Source organism: Cryptococcus neoformans, chromosome 7, assembly GCF_000149245.1.
Source record: "Cryptococcus neoformans var. grubii H99 chromosome 7, complete sequence".
NCBI classification, from domain to species: Eukaryota; Fungi; Basidiomycota; class Tremellomycetes; order Tremellales; family Cryptococcaceae; genus Cryptococcus; species Cryptococcus neoformans.
Genome location: NC_026751.1, coordinates 1,286,952 through 1,306,437, shown reverse-complemented (window position 1 = coordinate 1,306,437; position 19,486 = coordinate 1,286,952). Strand labels below are relative to the sequence as shown.

General features: G+C 48.8%; 6 protein-coding genes and 3 non-coding genes; 5 read left to right on the top strand and 4 right to left on the bottom strand.

The window, feature by feature from the left end:
• Window positions 1–87: 87 nt before the first annotated feature.
• CNAG_07691 (hypothetical protein) lies at window positions 88–1,784 on the top strand. The gene is made up of 4 exons (XM_012195042.1): window positions 88–354; window positions 402–830; window positions 897–1,209; window positions 1,262–1,784. Exons 3-4 carry the CDS (start codon window positions 951–953, stop codon window positions 1,486–1,488), a joined length of 486 nt encoding a protein of 161 aa, XP_012050432.1. The 5' UTR covers window positions 88–354; window positions 402–830; window positions 897–950; the 3' UTR covers window positions 1,489–1,784.
• On the bottom strand, window positions 620–1,485 carry CNAG_12707. Its single transcript, XR_001045915.1, has one exon. It is a non-coding gene; the product is annotated as a hypothetical RNA (non-coding RNA).
• A 977-nt stretch (window positions 1,785–2,761) lies between the features above and the next one.
• CNAG_07690 (hypothetical protein) lies at window positions 2,762–4,457 on the top strand. XM_012195417.1 has 3 exons: window positions 2,762–2,950; window positions 3,009–3,206; window positions 3,259–4,457. The coding sequence occupies exon 3, from the start codon at window positions 3,373–3,375 to the stop codon at window positions 4,147–4,149; it is 777 nt and encodes a 258-aa protein (XP_012050807.1). The 5' UTR covers window positions 2,762–2,950; window positions 3,009–3,206; window positions 3,259–3,372; the 3' UTR covers window positions 4,150–4,457.
• Window positions 3,259–4,547, bottom strand: CNAG_12706. XR_001045914.1 has 1 exon: window positions 3,259–4,547. It is a non-coding gene; the product is annotated as a hypothetical RNA (non-coding RNA).
• Window positions 4,548–5,511: 964 nt separating this feature from the next.
• CNAG_07689 (pre-mRNA-splicing factor CWC22) lies at window positions 5,512–8,734 on the top strand. XM_012195416.1 has 6 exons: window positions 5,512–5,819; window positions 5,867–6,515; window positions 6,565–6,961; window positions 7,020–7,255; window positions 7,305–7,364; window positions 7,414–8,734. The coding sequence occupies exons 1-6, from the start codon at window positions 5,686–5,688 to the stop codon at window positions 8,434–8,436; spliced, it is 2,499 nt and encodes an 832-aa protein (XP_012050806.1). The 5' UTR covers window positions 5,512–5,685; the 3' UTR covers window positions 8,437–8,734.
• A 219-nt stretch (window positions 8,735–8,953) lies between these two features.
• CNAG_07688 (hypothetical protein) lies at window positions 8,954–11,135 on the top strand. XM_012195415.1 has 4 exons: window positions 8,954–9,136; window positions 9,211–9,508; window positions 9,568–9,945; window positions 9,992–11,135. The coding sequence occupies exons 1-4, from the start codon at window positions 9,014–9,016 to the stop codon at window positions 10,900–10,902; spliced, it is 1,710 nt and encodes a 569-aa protein (XP_012050805.1). The 5' UTR covers window positions 8,954–9,013; the 3' UTR covers window positions 10,903–11,135.
• CNAG_07687 (hypothetical protein) lies at window positions 11,002–14,396 on the bottom strand. XM_012195041.1 has 6 exons: window positions 14,147–14,396; window positions 13,943–14,082; window positions 13,320–13,775; window positions 13,156–13,253; window positions 12,949–13,100; window positions 11,002–12,877 (listed from the first exon to the last, which is right to left on the bottom strand). The coding sequence occupies exons 1-6, from the start codon at window positions 14,245–14,247 to the stop codon at window positions 11,149–11,151; spliced, it is 2,676 nt and encodes an 891-aa protein (XP_012050431.1). The 5' UTR covers window positions 14,248–14,396; the 3' UTR covers window positions 11,002–11,148.
• Window positions 14,397–14,767: 371 nt separating this feature from the next.
• CNAG_12705 lies at window positions 14,768–15,096 on the top strand. XR_001045913.1 has 2 exons: window positions 14,768–14,949; window positions 15,011–15,096. It is a non-coding gene; the product is annotated as a hypothetical RNA (non-coding RNA).
• CNAG_07686 (topoisomerase 1-associated factor 1) lies at window positions 15,017–19,352 on the bottom strand. Its single transcript, XM_012195040.1, has 13 exons — window positions 18,737–19,352; window positions 18,493–18,691; window positions 18,318–18,441; window positions 18,094–18,264; window positions 17,929–18,045; window positions 17,686–17,881; window positions 17,331–17,629; window positions 17,134–17,279; window positions 16,812–17,079; window positions 16,604–16,750; window positions 16,296–16,547; window positions 15,957–16,236; window positions 15,017–15,905 (listed from the first exon to the last, which is right to left on the bottom strand). Exons 1-13 carry the CDS (start codon window positions 19,098–19,100, stop codon window positions 15,190–15,192), a joined length of 3,279 nt encoding a protein of 1,092 aa, XP_012050430.1. The 5' UTR covers window positions 19,101–19,352; the 3' UTR covers window positions 15,017–15,189.
• Between the last annotated feature and the right edge of the window lie 134 nt (window positions 19,353–19,486).

Here is a 19,486-nt window from a genome sequence, read left to right as displayed (position 1 = left end):
CAGATCCCAATGCCTTCAGCTTGCTCGGGTCCCGTTCAGATCCCATCCTCCAAACATCTCATTATTTTGCTCATGCACATCCTCACATGTAATTCGACTGTGAAGCAACTGTACAAGGCATTTTCATTGACATACATGCATAGCAGCGCCTTGTAGCACAGGATGGGGTGTCCTGATCCCCAGATGTTCTGGCGGGAGAGACTGCGGACTGGAAAGCCGTCGACAGCCTTTCTAAGGGCGATTCAGAGTCCAGCGTTTGGACAGCCGTGTGCAAGGCTTGTACCTCATCGGATCGGATGAGCTGTCGAGGGACTACGACGGACAATGCTTTTCGGTCCTCAGGGTACACACAGGGTAAGCAGGTGGCAAGCATGGGGGGCTAGGCTTAGTTACCGGAACAGTACGAGTTCAGTGTGGAGCGTGCAGCTTGATTATCGGTTATCAAACTGTGCGTCGTACCCCGTTAATTAGGAAGTGCCTATCTGGACAGGGGAGTCAGACAGGCGCGCTGGAAAGGCGTCTGCTCCGTTCTCGCCTATTTCAATCACACGTTACGGGCGATTCCACTGGCGAGCTTGTAATACGTAACAGATTAGATTAGACGTAGTCATTGTTACGTCAAGGGTGGGTTAGTCCCAATCACGAGCACTCCCTGCTGGCTATGTGGATTATACCCTCCCGTAGGGATGATGGTTATGTGCAAAGAGAGTGTCGCAGATGTAGCAGGTAGGTGTAGTAATAGGCTGGCATACACTAGTAGGTACTACTGGTAGAGATAGGCTGCCTGGTATAGAGAGGGATTGGGCACGGTGGGCGAAGGATTACGAGAAGTGAGTTGCTCCGTTGTTTACTATTAATTGTTTATTATCATTAGCGGCTAATAACTCACAACGAAGGTTATACTACAAGGATGATTCAACCCTCTCTACCTTTGCTCGTCACAGATCCATATGCTCCTTCACATCGCCGATTATTTTCAGGCGATAGGGGCCAGTTTGGGTCTCATAGCAGTTTGCGATGGAACGATACTACGGCGATTTTGGCTCTCATGTGGCGAACCTTCATTATCCCTATGCCAATATGGTTCAGCAGATTCTGTCAAAGAGTACTGCAGTGTATACCGTCTGTGGAATAAATGCGATTTACAGGAGTTGCTGGGCACTAGTAGGCGTGGTGGACTGAAGGATTCGGAGTATGCGTTCCCTGGCTGTAAGTATCTCATACACCTACCCTACTGAACCACTGATTGATGGCTGTTCAGACCCCAATTACGCGATATCCTCTTCCCTCAATCACCAGGATACCCTCCCTTTAAATATCGTAGACAAGGTTATTGGCATACTGGCCACTCAACACAGCCTTTCGAGTTTGACAGCGAACGATGGTGAATCTGAAGACGACAAACACTGGAGGGAGATGAAGAGAATCATGATGAGGTTTTCAGGACGACTAATATCACTGACAAAAGACGCAGATGGAGAGACGTAAAGGGCAATTGGCCGCCATCAGGGAGATGGCCAATAGTAGCGATGACGAGGGTTAGGAGCGATAATGATTGGGAGACGCGTGCGAAGCGAAAAGAAGCGATGGCGAGTTCCGAAGTGGGGTGCCTTTTTTCGAAAGGAGTGACAATGATGAAGATGATCGAGCCTGTGGTGAACCCATCGGCGATGGTGAGGAGAAGAGTCATAGACTCAGACTCAGACGATGAGGATTGATTATGAGGAAGGTGCTATATTATCTAGTATATTGTAACCTTCTTGCATGCACTTGTAGAGTTTTTGAAAGCAAAGAACGGCTGTGAACTGACATCATCTTGCCGAGCAGGTTGTCACAATACATAACAAACAGTTATTCACCGATTCTCTCTATCTGTGTCATGGGCACCATGTCGGTCAGCGAGGCCATCCGGGGCTCGGCTTGGAGAAGATGTGAAACAGTAGGAGGGAAGGAAGAAGTATAGTTTAGCCTGGAATAACGGGGTCCGGAGAGGCGGACCGATGTCACTTTTTTTAGAAGGACTAATAGTCGGTGCAAATGAGAAAAGAAGACGTCGTACCAAGATCGGAGGTTAGTCACATTCATAACTTGGGAGTGGAATGGTGATATATAGGAGAGTAACAGGTACGAATGTTCAAAATGGGGCTAGCGTTTGTTCATCGAGGAAGCGGTGTCAATAGGGATGTACCGCTATACGTCAGAGAGAGGACGACACAGAAATATGCAGATACCTCCCGCCACCTGGCGAAGAAGGACGATCGAATGGAATTGTGATGAACGGTACTAGAAGGGGCACGATTGAAAAGGGGAATGGTGAATTTGTGAATGGGTGCTAATAATGTGGCCAATGGGGGTGAAACAGAAGAAGTATGGTCCCGTGCTTCCAACCCGGGAAAAAGCAAGAGCGAAGAAGGACGACCTGATATGACAACGAACTCTTCGAACACTAAGGACTTATCCGCGTCCACTTTATCGATGTTGGCTCCCAGTTCCACCAATTTCCAAGGAAATGTAAAACGCGACGCGTCAAAAAGCAAAAAGGTTCCAGACCTTTCCCCCAGCCCCACCACGCCCAGGGCCCAACCCCAAAGGAGAGAGAAATGAATTACCGGAACCAGGAATTCCCGGTTGGCCGGACGGTTTGTCGCCAGTCTCCGCGTTTTCCCTTTCCCCCACGCCGCGCCAGGACGCGCATGGCCCTGGTGCCCCGGTGACATAAGGTTGTTTAAATCTCCCCAATTATTTTGAACCGTGAGCCTCCCGACGTCCCCAACGGATACTGTTCCAGCAAAAAAGAAGTCGTGTCCTCTGAGCGCTTGGTGTATGCGCATACACCACACACGAGGATTCCAGTGCACTGTGCAGTGAGTGGAGTGACGATATATATATCCTCCCTCACTCCAGCTCAGCAGGGTGATTCCAACTTAGCTGTACTTTGTGAGAGAAGGGAGTGAGTTATCTTTTCAGAGAAGAAATGAAGATGGCAAAAAGCTAACACGCGTTGGCAGAACGAAACGAAACGAAAGCCGTTATTACCGACGACATACAGAGCCAAAAAAAGTTCAAATACGTATCCGCAACCGATTCCACAACCCACAACCCATCCATTGCATTTCCAACTGGTCACATTTCGCATAACCTTTCAACTACCCACTTTACATCCACACACCTTACGCCTTTCGCCACTGTACCGATTCAGATTTTTTGTGAGTGATTACCGGTAACAAACATATTGCGGGGAAAGCTGACTCAGTACAGACTATCCCCGCTTTTTGGTGACTAGCCATCCATACGTCCACCACCCATCCACCACCCGTCCATCTCTTACGGTGGTAAACCACTCACTCGTACAATACTCGTTTAATAACCAAAATGTCATTCAATCTCGTTCCATCTCCACCTCGACTCTCCGGCCCATCCTCCCCCCTTGGCCATACCTCGAGGCAGGACGATGACTTTTCCTTTTCCCAATTCCCCGAACTCCCGGATTTTGCCTCTCGCTCTAAAAGTAGAGAAAGAAGGGAGAGCGGATCTTCATCTTGTGATAGTTGGAGTTTAGGGTCTTCGCCCACGGATGAATGTGATGCTGAAAGATCGCCAGAGCGGAAGGGGAAGCGAGTGTTGGGTGACGGTGCCGAAGACGGAAAAGCGGAAGAAGAAGATGGTGACGGTGATGAACAAGGTATTCACAGTTCACCACTCCTTAATTCTGCTTCGCCTTCCCTCCGTCCTCGTCCGACGCTTTCACGTTTTGCCTCTGATCCCGGACGTTCTTCCCTCTCCTACTCGCAATCCCATCCCCACTCTCATACGCTCGCGCCGGTCCCACCACAACGAGCTATCCGCCCAAGAGGTCTTACTCCCCTCACCCCTCTTACCCCTTCCATCCCCTCCTCCCATCCCACATCCTCTGAGATCAGCCCTGCCCCACCGCACCCGCACCGACCTTCTGGTCTCCCCAAATCCCAACCCCTCTCCCGCGCGCTCTTCGCGCGTATCGCCGACACACCGCACTCGGGCATGAGTCTCGGTATGGCCGCCAGAGGGTCAAAGGGAAAAGGAAAAGGGCAAAAGATTATCGTACCCACGAAGAGTTTTAGGACGAGTTTTACACTGGACATGACGGCGAGTGAATTGGCTAGGCGGTAAGCCCAGAGCCCGGAAAGGGAAAGAACACGAACATTATGTTGGGGATGGACAAAAGCATAGGCGCCTGCATAAAGACTACTTTCTGGGATATTAGCGGTTTGGAAACGAAGATTCATCAGCTTCTTTTTGTATGTACATAACCATTCCACTCGCATTCAGTTTATATGTAACAGAGGAAATGGGATGAGAACTAGTGTAATAGCTCCATTTATTTTTGCTTGTAGATGTAGAATTTGTTCCCCAGCCAATCGGCCCAGTCCAAGGAAGATTTGGGGAGTTGAGATGAATATGTTATCGATATTCGAATCTTTGAGGAGATGTGGAATGTGGTTTTTCAACCTCGACCTCGACAGCTCGATCGAAATTGCCAATATTTGAAGTCAAAAAGTAATGGAGTGGTGTAAGATGATGAGAACTGAAGCAAGTTCAAGGAGAAAGAAGCAATCCACGCTGGAATAGGGTAGGCTCCTGGCATATTTTGTCAACATTACGAGTAGTAATTTCTCAAAAGCTGTAATTAAAGTTGAGAAAAAAGGTCCTAGCATCATCATTTATTTGGCCATTTAGATCTGTTGGAAAACCGATTGACTGGCAGTCGGTCGGTAGGATGAAGACCTGTGCGGTATGTATTAATTTTGGAGATGATTTGTAGCGTATATGGGATGAGGATGAGGATGAGGATGAGGATAGGGAGAGGGAAGAACGCCTCTCCTCTCCGCCTTATTCCCTCACCTCGTCGGTGTGCATCCTCTTTGCATACGTTCCCATCATCCTCCGCCCCCCAAACGGCAGAGAAGATATGCCGTACCTCCTCCGGTTGAGGGGTCAATGGTTCTCAGGTCCATCCTTTCGGAAGCCAGCCATTTCATGTGGCTGCCGCAACATCTCCATCGATGCCTTGCCAACACTGAAGCCTGGGCAGTCACTTCTTAATGTGCCATATCGATAAAACGAAGCATAGATATTTGCACCATTTTGCATTTATCGTACTTTATTGCCAGCCTGCCAGATGAGTAAGTTTTCAGGGATGGATTATTGCCTTTTCAATCTTGAAATCGACGAATTTATCAATACCACACCCAGTAGTCACAGGTATCGATGTCGGAATGATGATGCGGAAGAAGCCGGAACTTGATTGTAACTGACAACGAGAGAAACGATGTCGAAAGTGGGGTGTGAAGGGACTTGTCGGCGGTTTCTATGCATGTTGAGCCTCGTTAAAGTGGACACATCTTTCAGAAATTCAGAGAGTACGGACCAGGGCCACCTTATTAAGGCCAGGCGTGGCACTTAATTACACTACAATTGTAGGCTTTATTATTAAAACTATATCTGATCCCCCCACAAAAGGCGGTTGACACTCGCTCTTCTTCACCTTGATTCTTTGCTACGCTTTTGGCCACCTCCCACTCTCGTCAATCCCGTAATTCGCCTTTCCTTCTTCCAACCATTCCTGTGCACGGACTGGATCAAGGTTACCGGATAAAGGACTAAAACGCCAAGCGGCTCTTCGAATCCAGACCAGCGTCTCACAAAATGCCCCGCTCTCCTTCTCGCTCTGTCTCCCCCCGCCCCCGCTCTCCGTCTCTTTCGCCCCCTCGCCCAGACAGCCGCTCTCCACGTGGCAGGAGCTTAACTCCAGATGACATGCCGGCCTACAAGCGAAAAAGGTATGCGGATTTCATCCCATCCGTGATACTGGCTAATAGAATTGCAGGTCCCCATCTCCCAATCCACGAGATCGTCCTGCATCCCCACCTACTCGTCGACGACGCTCTCAGTCCCCGTATCATAATACTAACCGATCAGAAATTGACAGGCCCAATGTCAAGGATATTGATCCTAACCGCCGACGTGCTCGAGAGAATGCTCTTTTGGAAAAACAAATCAACATGGCTCTGGCGAACGATGGTGATGCGAATGGGACGGTCGCAACAAACAAAAAATCGGCAGATGACATTGCTAGGGCAGAATTTGCAAAGCTTCTTGGGTCAAGGAGTGGTGGAGCGTACATCCCTCCCGCAAAGTTGCGGGCTATGCAAGCAGAGGCTGCCAAGGACAAGACGAGTGCAGAGTATCAGAGGATAAGCTGGGATGCGTTGAAGAAGAGTATCAATGGTCTGATCAACAAGGTCAACATCTCAAACATCAAGCACATCGTCCCCGAGCTGTTTGGTGAGAATCTTATTCGGGGTAGGGGCCTTTTCGCTAGGTCCGTCATGCGTGCCCAGGCTTCATCATTGCCGTTCACTCCGGTCTTTGCGGCTTTGGTCGCTATCATCAACACTAAATTGCCCCAGGTCGGCGAATTGGTATTGATTCGATTGATCAGTCAATTCAGACGAGCTTACAAGAGAAACGATAAGGTGTGCAGTTCTTCTTTTTGCCCGTGTGGATCATGCTAATGACTTGTAGACTGTTTGCCACGCTACTTCCACCTTTATCGCTCATCTTTGTAATCAATATGTAGCTCACGAAATCGTTGCCCTCCAAATCCTCCTTTTATGCCTGGACCGTCCCACTGACGACTCTATCGAAGTTGCCGTCGGATTCATGCGTGAAGTCGGTCTGTTCCTTTCCGAAAACTCTCCCAAAGCAAACAATACCGTCTTTGAACGATTTCGAGCCGTTTTGCACGAAGGCCAGATTAGTAAGAGGTGTCAGTACATGATTGAAGTCTTGTTTCAAGTCAGGAAAGACAAGTATAAGGATAACCCTGCCGTTCCTGAGGGTTTGGACTTGGTCGAGGAGGAGGAGCAAATTACCCATAGGGTGACTTTGGATGACGAGCTGCAGGTGCAAGAGAGTTTGAGTAGGTCCCTTACGTATTGGAATCCGAGCAATTTTTTTTACTGACTTTTTCTCAAAAGACTTGTTCAAGGCCGACCCTAACTTTGTCCAAAACGAAGAACGTTATAATGCAATCAAGCGTGAGATTCTGGGTGACTCTGACGATGAGTCTGGTACCGAATCGGGCAGTGAATACTCCGAATCTGAAGATGATGAAGATGAGGATGTTGCCCCAGAGAAGGCTGGAATTCAGGATATGACGGAAACAAACTTGATCAATTTGAGAAGGACTATTTATTTGACCATCATGAACTCGGTAAGTGCTTTCTCGATACACTTTGACCATCATGACTGACATCCTCTAGCTCAACTTTGAAGAAGCTGTACACAAGCTTATGAAAGTCAACATCCCCGAAGGTCGAGAGGTGAGTCAGGTATCCATCTGTCGGAAGTGTCAATACTAACGCCCGTCAGATTGAACTTTGTAATATGATTGTCGAATGTTGTTCCCAAGAACGAACATACTCCAACTTTTACGGTCTCATCGGCGAGAGATTCTGCAAGCTTCACCGAATTTGGACCGATGCGTTCCAAGAAGCGTTCCAAAAGTATTATGACACCATTCATCGATATGAAACCAACAAGCTCCGTAATATTGGCCGCTTCTTTGGCCACCTTCTCGCGTCCGACGGTATTTCATGGGCAGTTCTTCACGTCGTTCATATGAACGAGGAAGAGACCACCTCTTCCAGCCGTATCTTTGTTAAGATCGTGCTTCAAGAAATGGTCGAAGAGATGGGTATCAACCGTGTTGCCGAACGATTCCGCATCCCCGACCTCAAACCCGCGTTTGCGGGCATGTTCCCCATGGACAACCCGAAGAATGCCCGATTCTCTATCAACTACTTTACCTCTATCGGTATGGGCAAGGTCACCGAAGAGATGAGAGAGTACCTCCAAAATGCTCCCAAGCTTTTGGCAGCTCAACAGGCTGCATTGGCCGCGGCAGAGTCGTCAGATTCCGATACGGATTCGAGCTCGGATATATCTTCGTCTTCTGACAGCGATAGCGATACTGACTCGGACACGAGTAGCTATTCGCGTCGATCGCGGAGGAGGAGGTATAGCTCTGACTCACGTTCACCACTTCCTCGAAGGAAGTACTCGGACGATTCTCGTTCCCCGTCTCCTCCTCCGCGTCGAAGGAGATACTCTGACGAGTCTCGTTCCCCATCTCCACCTCCTCGACGAAGGAGGTACTCTGATGACTCTCGTTCGCCTTCGCCCCCTCCCCGTCGAAGGCAGTACTCTGATGAACCCCGATCGCCTTCACCGCCGCCGCGTCGAAGGAAGTACTCGGATGAGTCTCGTTCTCCGTCTCCACCTCTTCGAAGGAGGTACTCGGATGACTCTCGTTCCCCGTCTCCCCCTCCGCGTCGAAGGACATATTCTGACGACTCTCGTTCCCCGTCGCCACCCCGTCGTCGGAGGAGGTAGTCGGACGACTCTCGTTCCCCATCTCCACCCCCCCGACGACGATGATCCTGTCCGTGTGCAGAAGTAAAGGAAAAGAGAGACCATAAGGAGGATGGATAGATTGGGAACGGAGAACGGGAATGGCGATAGTAAGGGGCAGACAGGGGATAGCCCGCTTAGGGAGGTACAAAAAAAGAAAAGTAGAATCTTGGTGGTTCGGGGTTGGTAAACCTATGTAGTATGTCTGAAGTAATGCAACATGGTTTGTGCCTAGTTTATGTCCGTGGTTTCTCTAAGCAAACGACGTACATGCAATACATGGAGGTCACAAAGAGAAAAGAGCAGATGTTTTCAAAGCTGAACCAGTCAGTAACCGGCTTATAGGAGCTGGAAGCAGGAGAACTTGTAACATAGTACAAAAAAAGTAAATATATAACGTAGACATCCACGATCCACCATAATTCATTCAGCAGTTAAATGATGACGTGTAACTTGGAAGTGTGTTGTGCTGATTATGACTGAGCTTCGTCATTCACACCACGGATGTTCTTCGTTCTTGTTTCCACATCTTAGTCTGCAGCACTCAATTATCTCAGCCATGCCACTCACCGCTTCTCAACAGCAGGCGCTATCCCAGCTATGGGCAGTCACGTCTTCCGCCACGGACGCAGCTAGAGAGCGCGACGAACGATTATTAAGAGAGAACGGGTGGGATGTCCAGGTACGTTGGCTCGTTAACCTCGTTCCCTCTGGCTTATGGTCTAGCTGATGCCGGTTCCATTTTCCTATTTTTAGACCACTGTCGAACAAATATTTAATATGGCAGATGATACCAATTCATCTTCTCCTGGAGGAGATGCGGGGCCTTCGACCTCTCGGAATCGCCTTGGCGTCCATGACCCTGATCAGGATCCACTTTTACCGCCCATTCCACCGGGTGCCCGTAGATTGTCCGGTACAGGCGCTCGAAGACCAAGACCGAAGCCGCGAGCTGGGCTGGGCACGACCGGTGTAGGAATTGGGATTTGGGATATCATCGTATGGCCTGTGGGGATGTTGTTTTCGATTGTAGGCGGGGTGTGGTACTTTATTGGTGAGTATAGTCTCATCAACGACGAGATCTGGGTAGGTGATTCCCTAACATATTTCAAGTACGAACGTTTGTTCCACTCTCTTTCCTTCCTCATATCCCCTCTTTCCTCCTTCCTCCTTCACCGTCACCTCTTTCCATGCCTCGTCCACCTCAGGATCCCACCACAGCACACCTCGCCTTCCTCCAGTCCCTCTCTTCTGTTACCGGCCTCCCACCGTCTGAGCTCCCCGAAATTTATGTCGGTCCATACAGGGAGTTCCTTACGCACATCAGGAAAGAGCTCCTCGTAGGCCTTGTTGTGCTGGTGAGCGAGGAACATGAGAATGATGAGTCGTTCAAGAAAGGATCGTTGGCCGACAAGGATGTTGTACAAGCGTTGAGGTCTGAGGGAGTTGTTGTTTGGGCGGCCGATATCTCTTCTCGAGAAGGCTATCAGGGTGAGTAAAATTACGATCTAACCTCACTTTGCTAACATCTGAACAGCGTCACAAACTCTCCTGGCCACTACTTACCCGTCCCTCACTTTCCTCTCCCTCCTCCCTTCTACCTCATCATCATCCACTACCTCTTCCTCTTCACCCAAACTCACCCTCCTCAACACTCTCTCCGGGCCCCCGTCCACCATCACCTCCCCAACGTCCATCATCACCACCCTCCAGACCGCTGTTCTCCCTCGTGCTCGCCCATTCCTCAATCGGCTCAAATCCGAACGACTCGCGGTCGAAGAGGCGCGCTATGTACGCGCTGAACAAGATCGCGCGTTTAGAGCTTCCGAAGCGAAGGATCGGGAGCGGATGAGGGTGGCAAAACAAAAGGAAGAAGCTGAGCGAATCAAAAAAGAAAGGGAGGAGAAGGAAAGGCAGGAGAAAGAGGCAATCAAAGAGAAGAGGAAAATATGGAGGAGGTACGCGAGAAAGCATCTTCTCCCGCCTTCCAACGGTCCCATACGCGTTGCTCTGAGGACACCGCTTTCGTCAGCAAGACATTTACATCACTTTACACCTTACTCATCTACCCTGCCGCTGTATATCTTTGCAGAGACTCTGCTCATCCCAGCGTCAGCCAAAAGGGAGGACGATCCCGATACCCCACCAGAAGGGTACGACCCTCTTGCGTACTTGCCAAGTTCAAGTTCCAACACCAATGCCAATGCCGTTGGCATTTCAGATATTCTAGGGGAAGAAGAAGTCGGTGATTGGCCATTCACGCTCGTCACTGCGTATCCCCGCCAGACGATCCCTTGTGTTCTTGCAGAAGGAGAAAAGGTATGGGAGATGGTACAGAAAGCCGGAGGAGCAATGTTCCTTGAGAAACGGGAAGGATATACTTTTGGATTGAGTGAAGAGGATGAAGAGGGAGAAAGTGAGGAAGAGATTGTTAGCGATAGTGATTAGTCGTGATCATCCTAAGGTCTGCTTCAGCTAAGAGGTTAATACGTGGAGGAAGGGGAAAGGGATAGGCGGATTAAGTGATCTCAGTCTATCGTGACTAATCAATTGGTATGATTTGCATTGATTCTTCACCCTAAATTATATGTGTTTATTAAGAAGATGAAATTAAAACTGTAAATGATAAATTGACAGATTGTCCACAGTTTGAGATTCCCCAAATTCCACTTCCTTCTTTTATGTTAGCCTTCTTCACGCCCCTTCTCTAGCCCGCTGCCTCTTCGCTTCCTCCAATGCGGTCCCATTTAAACTATGTATAAAACTCTCAAACGGCATAACCTCACTATCCGGCCTCGCAGCACTCCTCTCGGTCAGATGACTCCAGTTACTCAAACTACGCTTATGCCACCCCAACCCGCCTCCGCTCATGTCCACGCCCATGCCAGCAATACCTCCAAGAAGACTCTCACGTACAGGAGTAGTGTATGGAATCGGCGCCCAGGGGGTAGGGCTGGCATGGGTGGGCGTGAAATGGATAGCACTTGTTGCGCCGTATGGAGTGGAAATGAAAGTGGAATCGGAAGTGAAAGTGGAACTTGGGTACGAAGCAGCGGAAGCGGAGGTAGGGTTAAAATCGGAAGAAGAGTAGGAGAGAGGTAAGTCGGTCGGCCAAGCGGATGCAGGAACCTTCTTGCGAGGTGTCAAGATACGTGACGATCTTCCCCCTGATCCCAACCCTGATACTGATCGTGGAGTCATGTACGGCAGCCCGAACGGGTTACGCTCCAGATCGGTATTGATGGTTGGCGTAGGTCTTCCAGAACTGGAAGAAGGTATAATAGAAGCCAAATTGAATCCGGTATAAGTCGAGGTGATAGGTAAGGGCGGCGGGAATTCCCCTGCCCCAAATCCGGGACGGGAGACCCAGGGGTAAGAAGCAGTATTGGAAGTATGGTCAGTCATCATGCTCATTCTTCGTTCGCTTGCGGGGGGTGCACCAAAGATGGAGATGATGTCACTCGGAGCAATGGTGCTCCTCCTTTGGGTCGTTGGGCTTGGAGGAGGCTCGCTGCTCCATATCCTCTGAAGTTGGTATGAGAAAGTAGTATTGCCCGGATGGCCGAGAACAGAAGCGGTGGGCGAGGAGGATACGTTCCGGAACGTGTAGAACTGCGTGGCTTTCTCTTGTTCGACAATAGGGTACCTGCTGGAGGGGGACGTATTGGTCGAATGGATATGTATTGGGGTCCCATGAATAACAGAGTTCCCATCATCACTAGGCGTGTAATGCGTGAACGTCGCTTCTGGCGAGTATGCTGGTAACGCCGTCGTTCGCCTGCTATCTGCATAAATGCTAGTCGTTGCGTCGTTCTCCTCCAACACCGACATCATTCCCTCATCTCTCTCTTTCCTTCCATTACTTGTTCCCAATCTTGAACTCGACCCAGATGGACCGAGACGGTCAGATTTCTGTGATCTCTGAGGACAGTCGGGGCTCTTGGACCTCTCCGGCCATGTACCGTCAGTTACGGTCGATAACCCAAACGCGGGTGCAAACACACTTCTCTCAGTCCTTCTACCAACCTGAGGCGAAGGTGAAGGCGAAGGCGTTGTTAGGCTATTATACCATTTATTCGACTGTTTCTTCCCCTTTGCTTCATCATAAGGAATGAAAACATCTATTACACTAAGCGTCAATGAGGATCTATCACTTCCCCTGCTCGGTGTCAACTTCGGTCGACGTGGAGACGGGAGATACCACTGTTTCTCGCTCCCATCCTTGATGGGAGAAGGAGAATCGTGCAAGGATAAAGTTGATTCTTGGGAGCCTCGTCTACTATTGCGACGAAGCCGGCGCCGGCGTCTGATGAACCAGAATGTGAATACGCTGATGAGGAAGTTGATAAAAAGAGGGATAACGAGGTAGAGGATGAGTTTACCGCCGATGGAGGAGAGAAAGGAATTCCCGCCGTCCGGAGATCTGTTGGGGCAATCAAACCTGATCAATTACATGCCTTTCTCCCATCAAAGCTGAGACAGAAGCTAGCTCACAATTCCGTCAGCGCATTATCATTTGCTGTCAGGATGATGAAATCCAGGGCCATTTTGCTATCATCAAGATTGGTCATTGCTACCTTCGTCATCTGGCTGCTGTCGAGACCCGTACGGAACCATAAAAGCTCATACGCCATCGACCAAGGTGACTAGTTTTGAAGTTTAGCATCTCGTGGAATACAAAGTGAGTTGTTTATAACTTACAGACAAGTTCATAGACGGCACAATCACATCTCCGTTTAGCGATAACTGGGCTAACCCATAATCGGGGCCGACTGTGCCGTATAAATAGATTGCCGATCCTGTATATCACTTTTAGGGCCCCCTTCCCTTCTATTCCATAGATACATGAAAAGAAGAACACTCACCCATCCCTGAAAAAGTAATGCTAGCCCCGTTGGAATTCGTCACTGCCAACGTCTTATTAAAATCATTCCCCAAATCTCCCGCTTCACTCAAACTCGTCTGCATCCCAGCCCCGCTCCCCAGATGGGTCCAATCCCCTTCAAACTCCAGATCCACCAAGTTTGGATACGATCCATACGTATATGTATCATCGATTGTGACGTTCGTTCCTTTCCCCCTCCCTCCCAGTTCTATAGGCCGTTGTGCCTCAATACCTCGAAAGATGACTTGTTCTGAGGGAGGAATTGGACCAGAGTTCCACATGACTTGGTGTGACCCGGAAGGAAGGGACAGGAGGGTGTAAGGGATCTCTTGGCCGGTCGAATTGGACGCACAGGCGGTAACAGGTGTGGAGGCGTTGATGGATATGGTGGCGGAGCAGAAGGAGAAGGTGGGGATGAGAAGGGTGAGAGAGGTGGCTATACGTCACGAGGGGGGGGAATTAGCATTCAGATATGGTAATATGGAGCGGTTGGAGGCGAAGACCAGGCCCATTTTCTTTTTTATTTGCCCCACCAGTGTCAAGCAACAAAGGAACCTCACCATTCCTGAAAAGGAATGCGATGATTAAGAGTTTACGACTTACCAGTGACATTAAATGAAAGAGTAGAGTTATCGATCGCTGTGACATGCACTGTCTCGTCGTAACCATCAGTTTGAAGAAAGTAGCCTGATGTCCAGGGGGATAAGCTGGAGCTTGAGGAGGCATATGAGATTAAAGGAGAGCTGGTGACGTGTGCAAGTTAGCTAGGGGCACTGGTTTGGTGTGAGGAATGGGGAGTCCACTTACCTGTCGGGAATGAAGAATGTATCTGAGTCTGAGGCATCTCGCTTGATACGTCGATGGGGGTTTTGAGCTGGGAGGTGCGTAGCGCCATCATGACGAGTCATTTTAGTTTAGTATCTTATACTGTCCACAAAAAAAAAACGAAAAGTGAGATTGCTTCGAAGGAATGACTGAAGGGCTAGGTCTTGCTTCACGTGGAGAAACCGCCTTGATATTGATAATGTGTGTTTGGAAAGAGGAGATTTGAAAAGAGTGTGAAAATGAATATATTGTCAAGAGTTGAATGGTATAATGATCAGGATCCTAGATAGATGTTATCCACTGGGGACTGAAAGCTGAAAGCCGAAGGGGTCATTCGTCTGATCGTCAAAAGTCGAGTGACGAGCAGCCTGGGGTGCCGAAGGCCTGGATTGCAGTAGTAATGGCCTTGGCCATCTTTGAACGATTCAAATGAAGAATAAACAAGCAAGGTTGTATTAGCAGACGGCCAAATGGATGCATGGGCTTCCCTGTTGCCTCGATGCTGTAAGACGGAAGGCTTCCTGAAAAGGTCGAACGCGTCAGTATTAAATGAGGAACGATGTGATCGCGTTCTCTTGCTGTATGATCAGGAGCTGATTGTGTGAGATATCCTGTTTGTGTCCAACCGAGCCGGCGCGTCAAAGGCGCTTGGACCATTGTGCGTCTTCGTGTGTTGCTGCTTGGTGCTCGTCGGACGCGACGCTGAACATCCTCCTTGAAGATGTCATGACCGGCTGATATCCTGGAGAAGTATGATGGTCTGATTGCCGAAGTGAAGATTACTCGTACTGTTTTCCCGCTTTTATTTGTGATGTTAGCGGACTAATGCTTTGTGTACGTTACCAGGTTCAGGATCGAAAGACACACAAGATGTCTGTTCTACACGTCCCTTGTACCTTGAACCTGAATGCGATGCCATTATCTTCATGCACACGTCAGTCAGTCAGTACACCATCAATTCCTGGCAGGATCGGCCCCAAACACGATGGAAGACAATAACTGAAAGAATTAATGTTATCTCATCTCTACCGCCCTGGACTCTGACTCGGCCCCACACGAGTGCCCCCCACTGACACCATGGCTTGTAGACTGTCGACAGGTCTCGGCACTGGCACATCCACATCGTTTGGAGTATCGTTTCCATTCTCCTTTCCTCGTTTTCTTTTCACCCCTCGTTCCATCATGGGATGCCCTCCTTGAGCAGCAAGCTCATCCATCTCTCTTCTCAGCCTCTCCTCATTCTCAAAGAATCGTCTTGTCGCTTCAGGATCCTCGTCGTCCGAATCCTCGATAAACGCAGCAGACTTGTAATTCTGAGTCTCGACCGCCTTCTTGGCTCGTTTCTGGCGCGGATTCTTCTTGTGCTGACGACTAGGCCGTGCCTCACCCGTCTCAGAATCGTACGATTCAACAGAAGGCGAACGCCGTCTTCGTCTTGGTGCGCGGGCTTTACGTCGGAGGAGTTTCTTGGGATCATCGTCGAGCGTCGGAGGCTCCTCCATGTATTGCTTTAGAGCGCCAATGCTGGCTTCGATGTCGGAAGGCAGGACGTTGGCGGGAAGAAACCATGCAGAGTTCGACTTTTTTCGGGCGAGCGCAAGCTCTTCGGAGGAGATATCTTCTTCAAAATCGAGTTCCATAGGAGGTGGTGGTAAATCGAAAGAGAGAAGTCTGAGCATAAGTCGGAAATGGGAGTTTGAAGTTACAGCCTTAATCTGTTCGCTCTCCCCAGGTTGAAGGTCTGCTCATTGCTTAGTAGTGGCCAAGGGACTCTGAAAATGAATGGACATACCAAATTGGGTGAACTTGCTGATTGCCTCATCACTCGGTCTCCCAAATCTCCTCACTCTCACACTCCCATCTTCATCATGCTCATCCTCATCTCCATTGATCCCTCCGTCAGTGGTCAACACAATCTCCTGTTTGGCGGCCAAGGCTTGCTCCAAAACTTCGATGATCCACTTAATGAGGTAGCCGTGGCCATCGCCCCAAATAATGGCAAAAGCAATCGACATCTGTTGAGACCAACTGAATTTGTATTTCTTAATAAATTGCAGTTCTACAGGTCCCATCTATTCACCCACCCATCAGAATACAGTTCGCCTGTATTATTGACGAAGCTGCAACCCACCTGTTCTTTGATCCTCCCCCTCTGTCCAGCCATCCCATCATCATCATCGTCACTGCCGTCTCCCACGGTCTTCCATTTACCTCTCGACTTGCTACTTAACGCCTCGACCAGCGTAAACGGCTCCTTCTCGACATGCTTGAAGAATTTGCGTAAAATGTACGTTATAAGTGTGATGAGGTCTCGAGAAGAAGGGGCTGCGGGAAGAACATGCTGTTTGTCGAGGATACGGCGTAAGATGATGAGTGTCGACACCTGGGGCGATCCTTAGTTTGATTGGGGAAAAGGAGAAGATAAGATGAAGGACTAACCTTGAAGTACAAACCCTCAGCATGAGCTTTGATTACCTGCCTGTGCATCAGACCAACTACTCTCTTCATAGGTTCTGGACCATCAAATTCCAGAAATCGTTCGAGATAGGTAAGGAGAGTATTGACCACCGCTTCTTGGGCAAATCTCTACCCAGCGCAAATCCATGAGTCTTGCTTCTCAACGATCACCTTCGAAAAAGCTACTCACCTTCTCAAAAGACTGAAAAGTAAAAGCATGTTCAGCGTAGCTTGGCGCATCCTCATCCGGGGCAAACGCCTCCTCCTCCTCATTCCCGTACTCTTCCGGAATCTTGCGCTGCTCCCCCTCAGCGTTAGCTTGCGAAGCTGCTTGCTGTTCTTTACGTTTCTTGTGCGTATTTTTGCGTTTACGGATGAACATGAAAGCTTTTGTCTTGGAATACTTTTCGAGCATTCGGAGAAGCACGTAGGCAAAGTGGATGATAGAGTCGAGGTAGCTATGTTCTTTGGTTAGAGGAAGCCACGGTGGGGCAAGTTAAAAAAGAGCTTACCCGATGGATTGGTTTTTATATTCTCGGACAACAGCAAGTGCAGAATCGAGAATATCGTAATTGTAGTACAGCTGGTGTTGGAGAATCTCTGCGACCTCAACCTCTTCTTCATTCGTTGATGCCGACATGTCGTCGATCAGGAGCAGCTATCGATAACTAATTAGCTAGAGATCTGAGATGGAAATAGAAAGACATACGATTTGAGTGAAACATTCAATACAAGCCTGTAACTCTGTCCAAGCCTTTGGTTTATCATCCCAACATATTCTCAACCTCGCAAATAACCATTTGACAGAGTCCATCTCCGCGATTTGCGCCACCAAACCCAAAGGCAGCTCTTCCAGTCGTCGAGAACCACCTTTTTCGAGGAGCTTATGTCGGAGGAGAAGGAGGTACTCGATAAAGAAACTGGAGAGGTAGAAAACTCGGATGTTATCAGATGGTCGAATTTTGGTACGTTCCATACGGATATCTCGCAAGATCGATTCGATGAACGCTTCGGTCATGGATGAGGATCACTTCTCCATGAAGGAACTGAAGGAACAAACATACTGTTATAGCAGATCTCCAAGAACGACTTTGAAAAACTTTGCAGAATCACCATCGCATCCGAGCTGAGGTTAACATGCACCGTCAGATCGTCCATTCTCTTGGCCGCGACTGCCTTTTTCTTTTTAGTCATATCCAAAATCTTGCCGGGGTTTTCGATAATAGCGGTCTGTCGATGTAGAACGACTCTCTGCTCGGCCTTTATATATGTCAGTATCAATAGTGCTGACGAGGATGAGGGCATACAGTCTTGACCGTGATAGTCGTTCCAAACCTGGAATGCCGTGTGCTGCCTACTCTGGAGTTGAGTGCTTTTTGTTTCTTTTCCTTCTCCAAGAGCTTGGCAAGGCTATCTATTGGTATCTATAGAGCAGTCAGACACGTATGACGGTTGCGCGAATTCAAACTCACTCTTTTCTGATCCTGTACAAGCTCAGTCGGCTTGATGCCTCGGAAGATAAGGTGTAAAATATCAAGTACAATGACGTTGAAAGGGTTAAGGTCTGTCTTATCCGCGCACGAAGCCAAACTGAGGAAAAGCTGGAGATATGTGAGGGAGTCGAGTTGGGTTATGAGATCGGACTACAGCATATTAGTCTTGCGACAATGGGGAAGTGAGATATCTAGCAACTTACTTGAAGATGGGCGAACTCCTCTTTCTCACCAGTAGCTGTACCCTCAGCCACTGCATCCTTGATTGCAAGAAGGTTTCGGACCACATGCAGTCCTAGCGAAATGATACGCGAGTCCTTCTCGTCTCTGTCATTGTCCAAGTTAGTCTGGTACTTGATCTGGGCAACTTGAACATACTTTCTGGGTTTCGCCAGACAAGGCACCATAAGAGATAAAATTGATTTGAGAGGTTTTGTAGTTTTAAGGAAAAGAGCCTTGTATTCCAATTGAGCACGGAGCAAGGAGGCATAATCTGTAACGACCGGACCTTCGTCTTCAATCTCTTTGAGCTCTTGTGCGACATCGATAGGCCATGTTAAAGCTGCTATCAAGTCACCTGTAGAAGTGTCAGTACGTAGTGAAGCGTTAAATAGTAACTTACAAGCAACAAGAGCAACCTTTCTGCCCCACTCTCCTCTTTCCGCACATTCTACCACGATAGCGACTAACTCTTTCATCAATTCTGCTCTGTGCATACACCTCGCCACTGTTCGCTCGTCATCTTCGTCATCTTTCCTCCACAGCTTCTTCAAATCCTTGAGGACACCTAAAACACTGTCACCAGGCCGGTAGACGGTCTCAAAAATGCCACTGTCTGGTGGTGATTCGACTTCTTCATAACCACCTAGAGCGTTGACGAGAGTCTGAACAGCAGGGTAGAAGACGTTCCAACGATCCTGCGGTGCGTCGAGAAAGTGAGGTGGCGATGGAGCGTCGAGAGGAGGCGGCGAATCTGGCAATTCCATCCTGGCTGGGAATGGAAAAAAGAACGGGAACTGAGAAAAGATCGAAAAGACGCGTCAAAGAAGGGAAAGAGGAAATGAGAAGTCGACGCGAAACGCGTGAAATATTCAGGAACCAGACTGCTCGACGAAACTCACCCCAATCCCAAATGCGACAAGGGCTGGGTTTTGCGCCCAAATATGAACCGGATCCCGGGTTGGGACGAGTAGAGAGCAGAGACGGCGTCGATATAGCTCGACCAGTTTGCATCAAACTAGTAGTGACTGTATGACATTACTTGAAGAAGGCGGACTCTTTGATGTGAAGTTAACGAGTCGAGGTGTTATTTCAGTATGATGATATTTGTATTTCTCACAGATAGAAAAAGGGATAAAAGGGTTAGATGTTG

What these genes read in the sequence shown, in the direction of transcription:
- CNAG_07691 (XM_012195042.1), top strand. Translation starts at nt 951, where the DNA reads ATGCTCCTTCACATCGCCGATTATTTTCAGGCGATAGGGGCCAGTTTG. An exon ending in GGAGTATGCGTTCCCTGGCT is followed by an intron (nt 1,210 to 1,261) that starts GTAAGTATCTCA and finishes ATGGCTGTTCAG; the next exon opens with ACCCCAATTACGCGATATCC.
- CNAG_07690 (XM_012195417.1), top strand. Translation starts at nt 3,373, where the DNA reads ATGTCATTCAATCTCGTTCCATCTCCACCTCGACTCTCCGGCCCATCC.
- CNAG_07689 (XM_012195416.1), top strand. Translation starts at nt 5,686, where the DNA reads ATGCCCCGCTCTCCTTCTCGCTCTGTCTCCCCCCGCCCCCGCTCTCCG. An exon ending in CCGGCCTACAAGCGAAAAAG is followed by an intron (nt 5,820 to 5,866) that starts GTATGCGGATTT and finishes ATAGAATTGCAG; the next exon opens with GTCCCCATCTCCCAATCCAC. An exon ending in ACATCCCCGAAGGTCGAGAG is followed by an intron (nt 7,365 to 7,413) that starts GTGAGTCAGGTA and finishes AACGCCCGTCAG; the next exon opens with ATTGAACTTTGTAATATGAT.
- CNAG_07688 (XM_012195415.1), top strand. Translation starts at nt 9,014, where the DNA reads ATGCCACTCACCGCTTCTCAACAGCAGGCGCTATCCCAGCTATGGGCA. An exon ending in CGGGGTGTGGTACTTTATTG is followed by an intron (nt 9,509 to 9,567) that starts GTGAGTATAGTC and finishes ACATATTTCAAG; the next exon opens with TACGAACGTTTGTTCCACTC. An exon ending in TTCTCGAGAAGGCTATCAGG is followed by an intron (nt 9,946 to 9,991) that starts GTGAGTAAAATT and finishes ACATCTGAACAG; the next exon opens with CGTCACAAACTCTCCTGGCC.
- CNAG_07687 (XM_012195041.1), bottom strand. Translation starts at nt 14,247, where the DNA reads ATGACTCGTCATGATGGCGCTACGCACCTCCCAGCTCAAAACCCCCAT. An exon ending in ACATTCTTCATTCCCGACAG is followed by an intron (nt 14,083 to 14,146) that starts GTAAGTGGACTC and finishes ACACGTCACCAG; the next exon opens with CTCTCCTTTAATCTCATATG. An exon ending in TGCCGTCTATGAACTTGTCT is followed by an intron (nt 13,101 to 13,155) that starts GTAAGTTATAAA and finishes CTTCAAAACTAG; the next exon opens with TCACCTTGGTCGATGGCGTA.
- CNAG_07686 (XM_012195040.1), bottom strand. Translation starts at nt 19,100, where the DNA reads ATGGAATTGCCAGATTCGCCGCCTCCTCTCGACGCTCCATCGCCACCT. An exon ending in AGGAGTTCGCCCATCTTCAA is followed by an intron (nt 18,265 to 18,317) that starts GTAAGTTGCTAG and finishes AATATGCTGTAG; the next exon opens with TCCGATCTCATAACCCAACT. An exon ending in CTGAGGGTTTGTACTTCAAG is followed by an intron (nt 16,548 to 16,603) that starts GTTAGTCCTTCA and finishes GGATCGCCCCAG; the next exon opens with GTGTCGACACTCATCATCTT.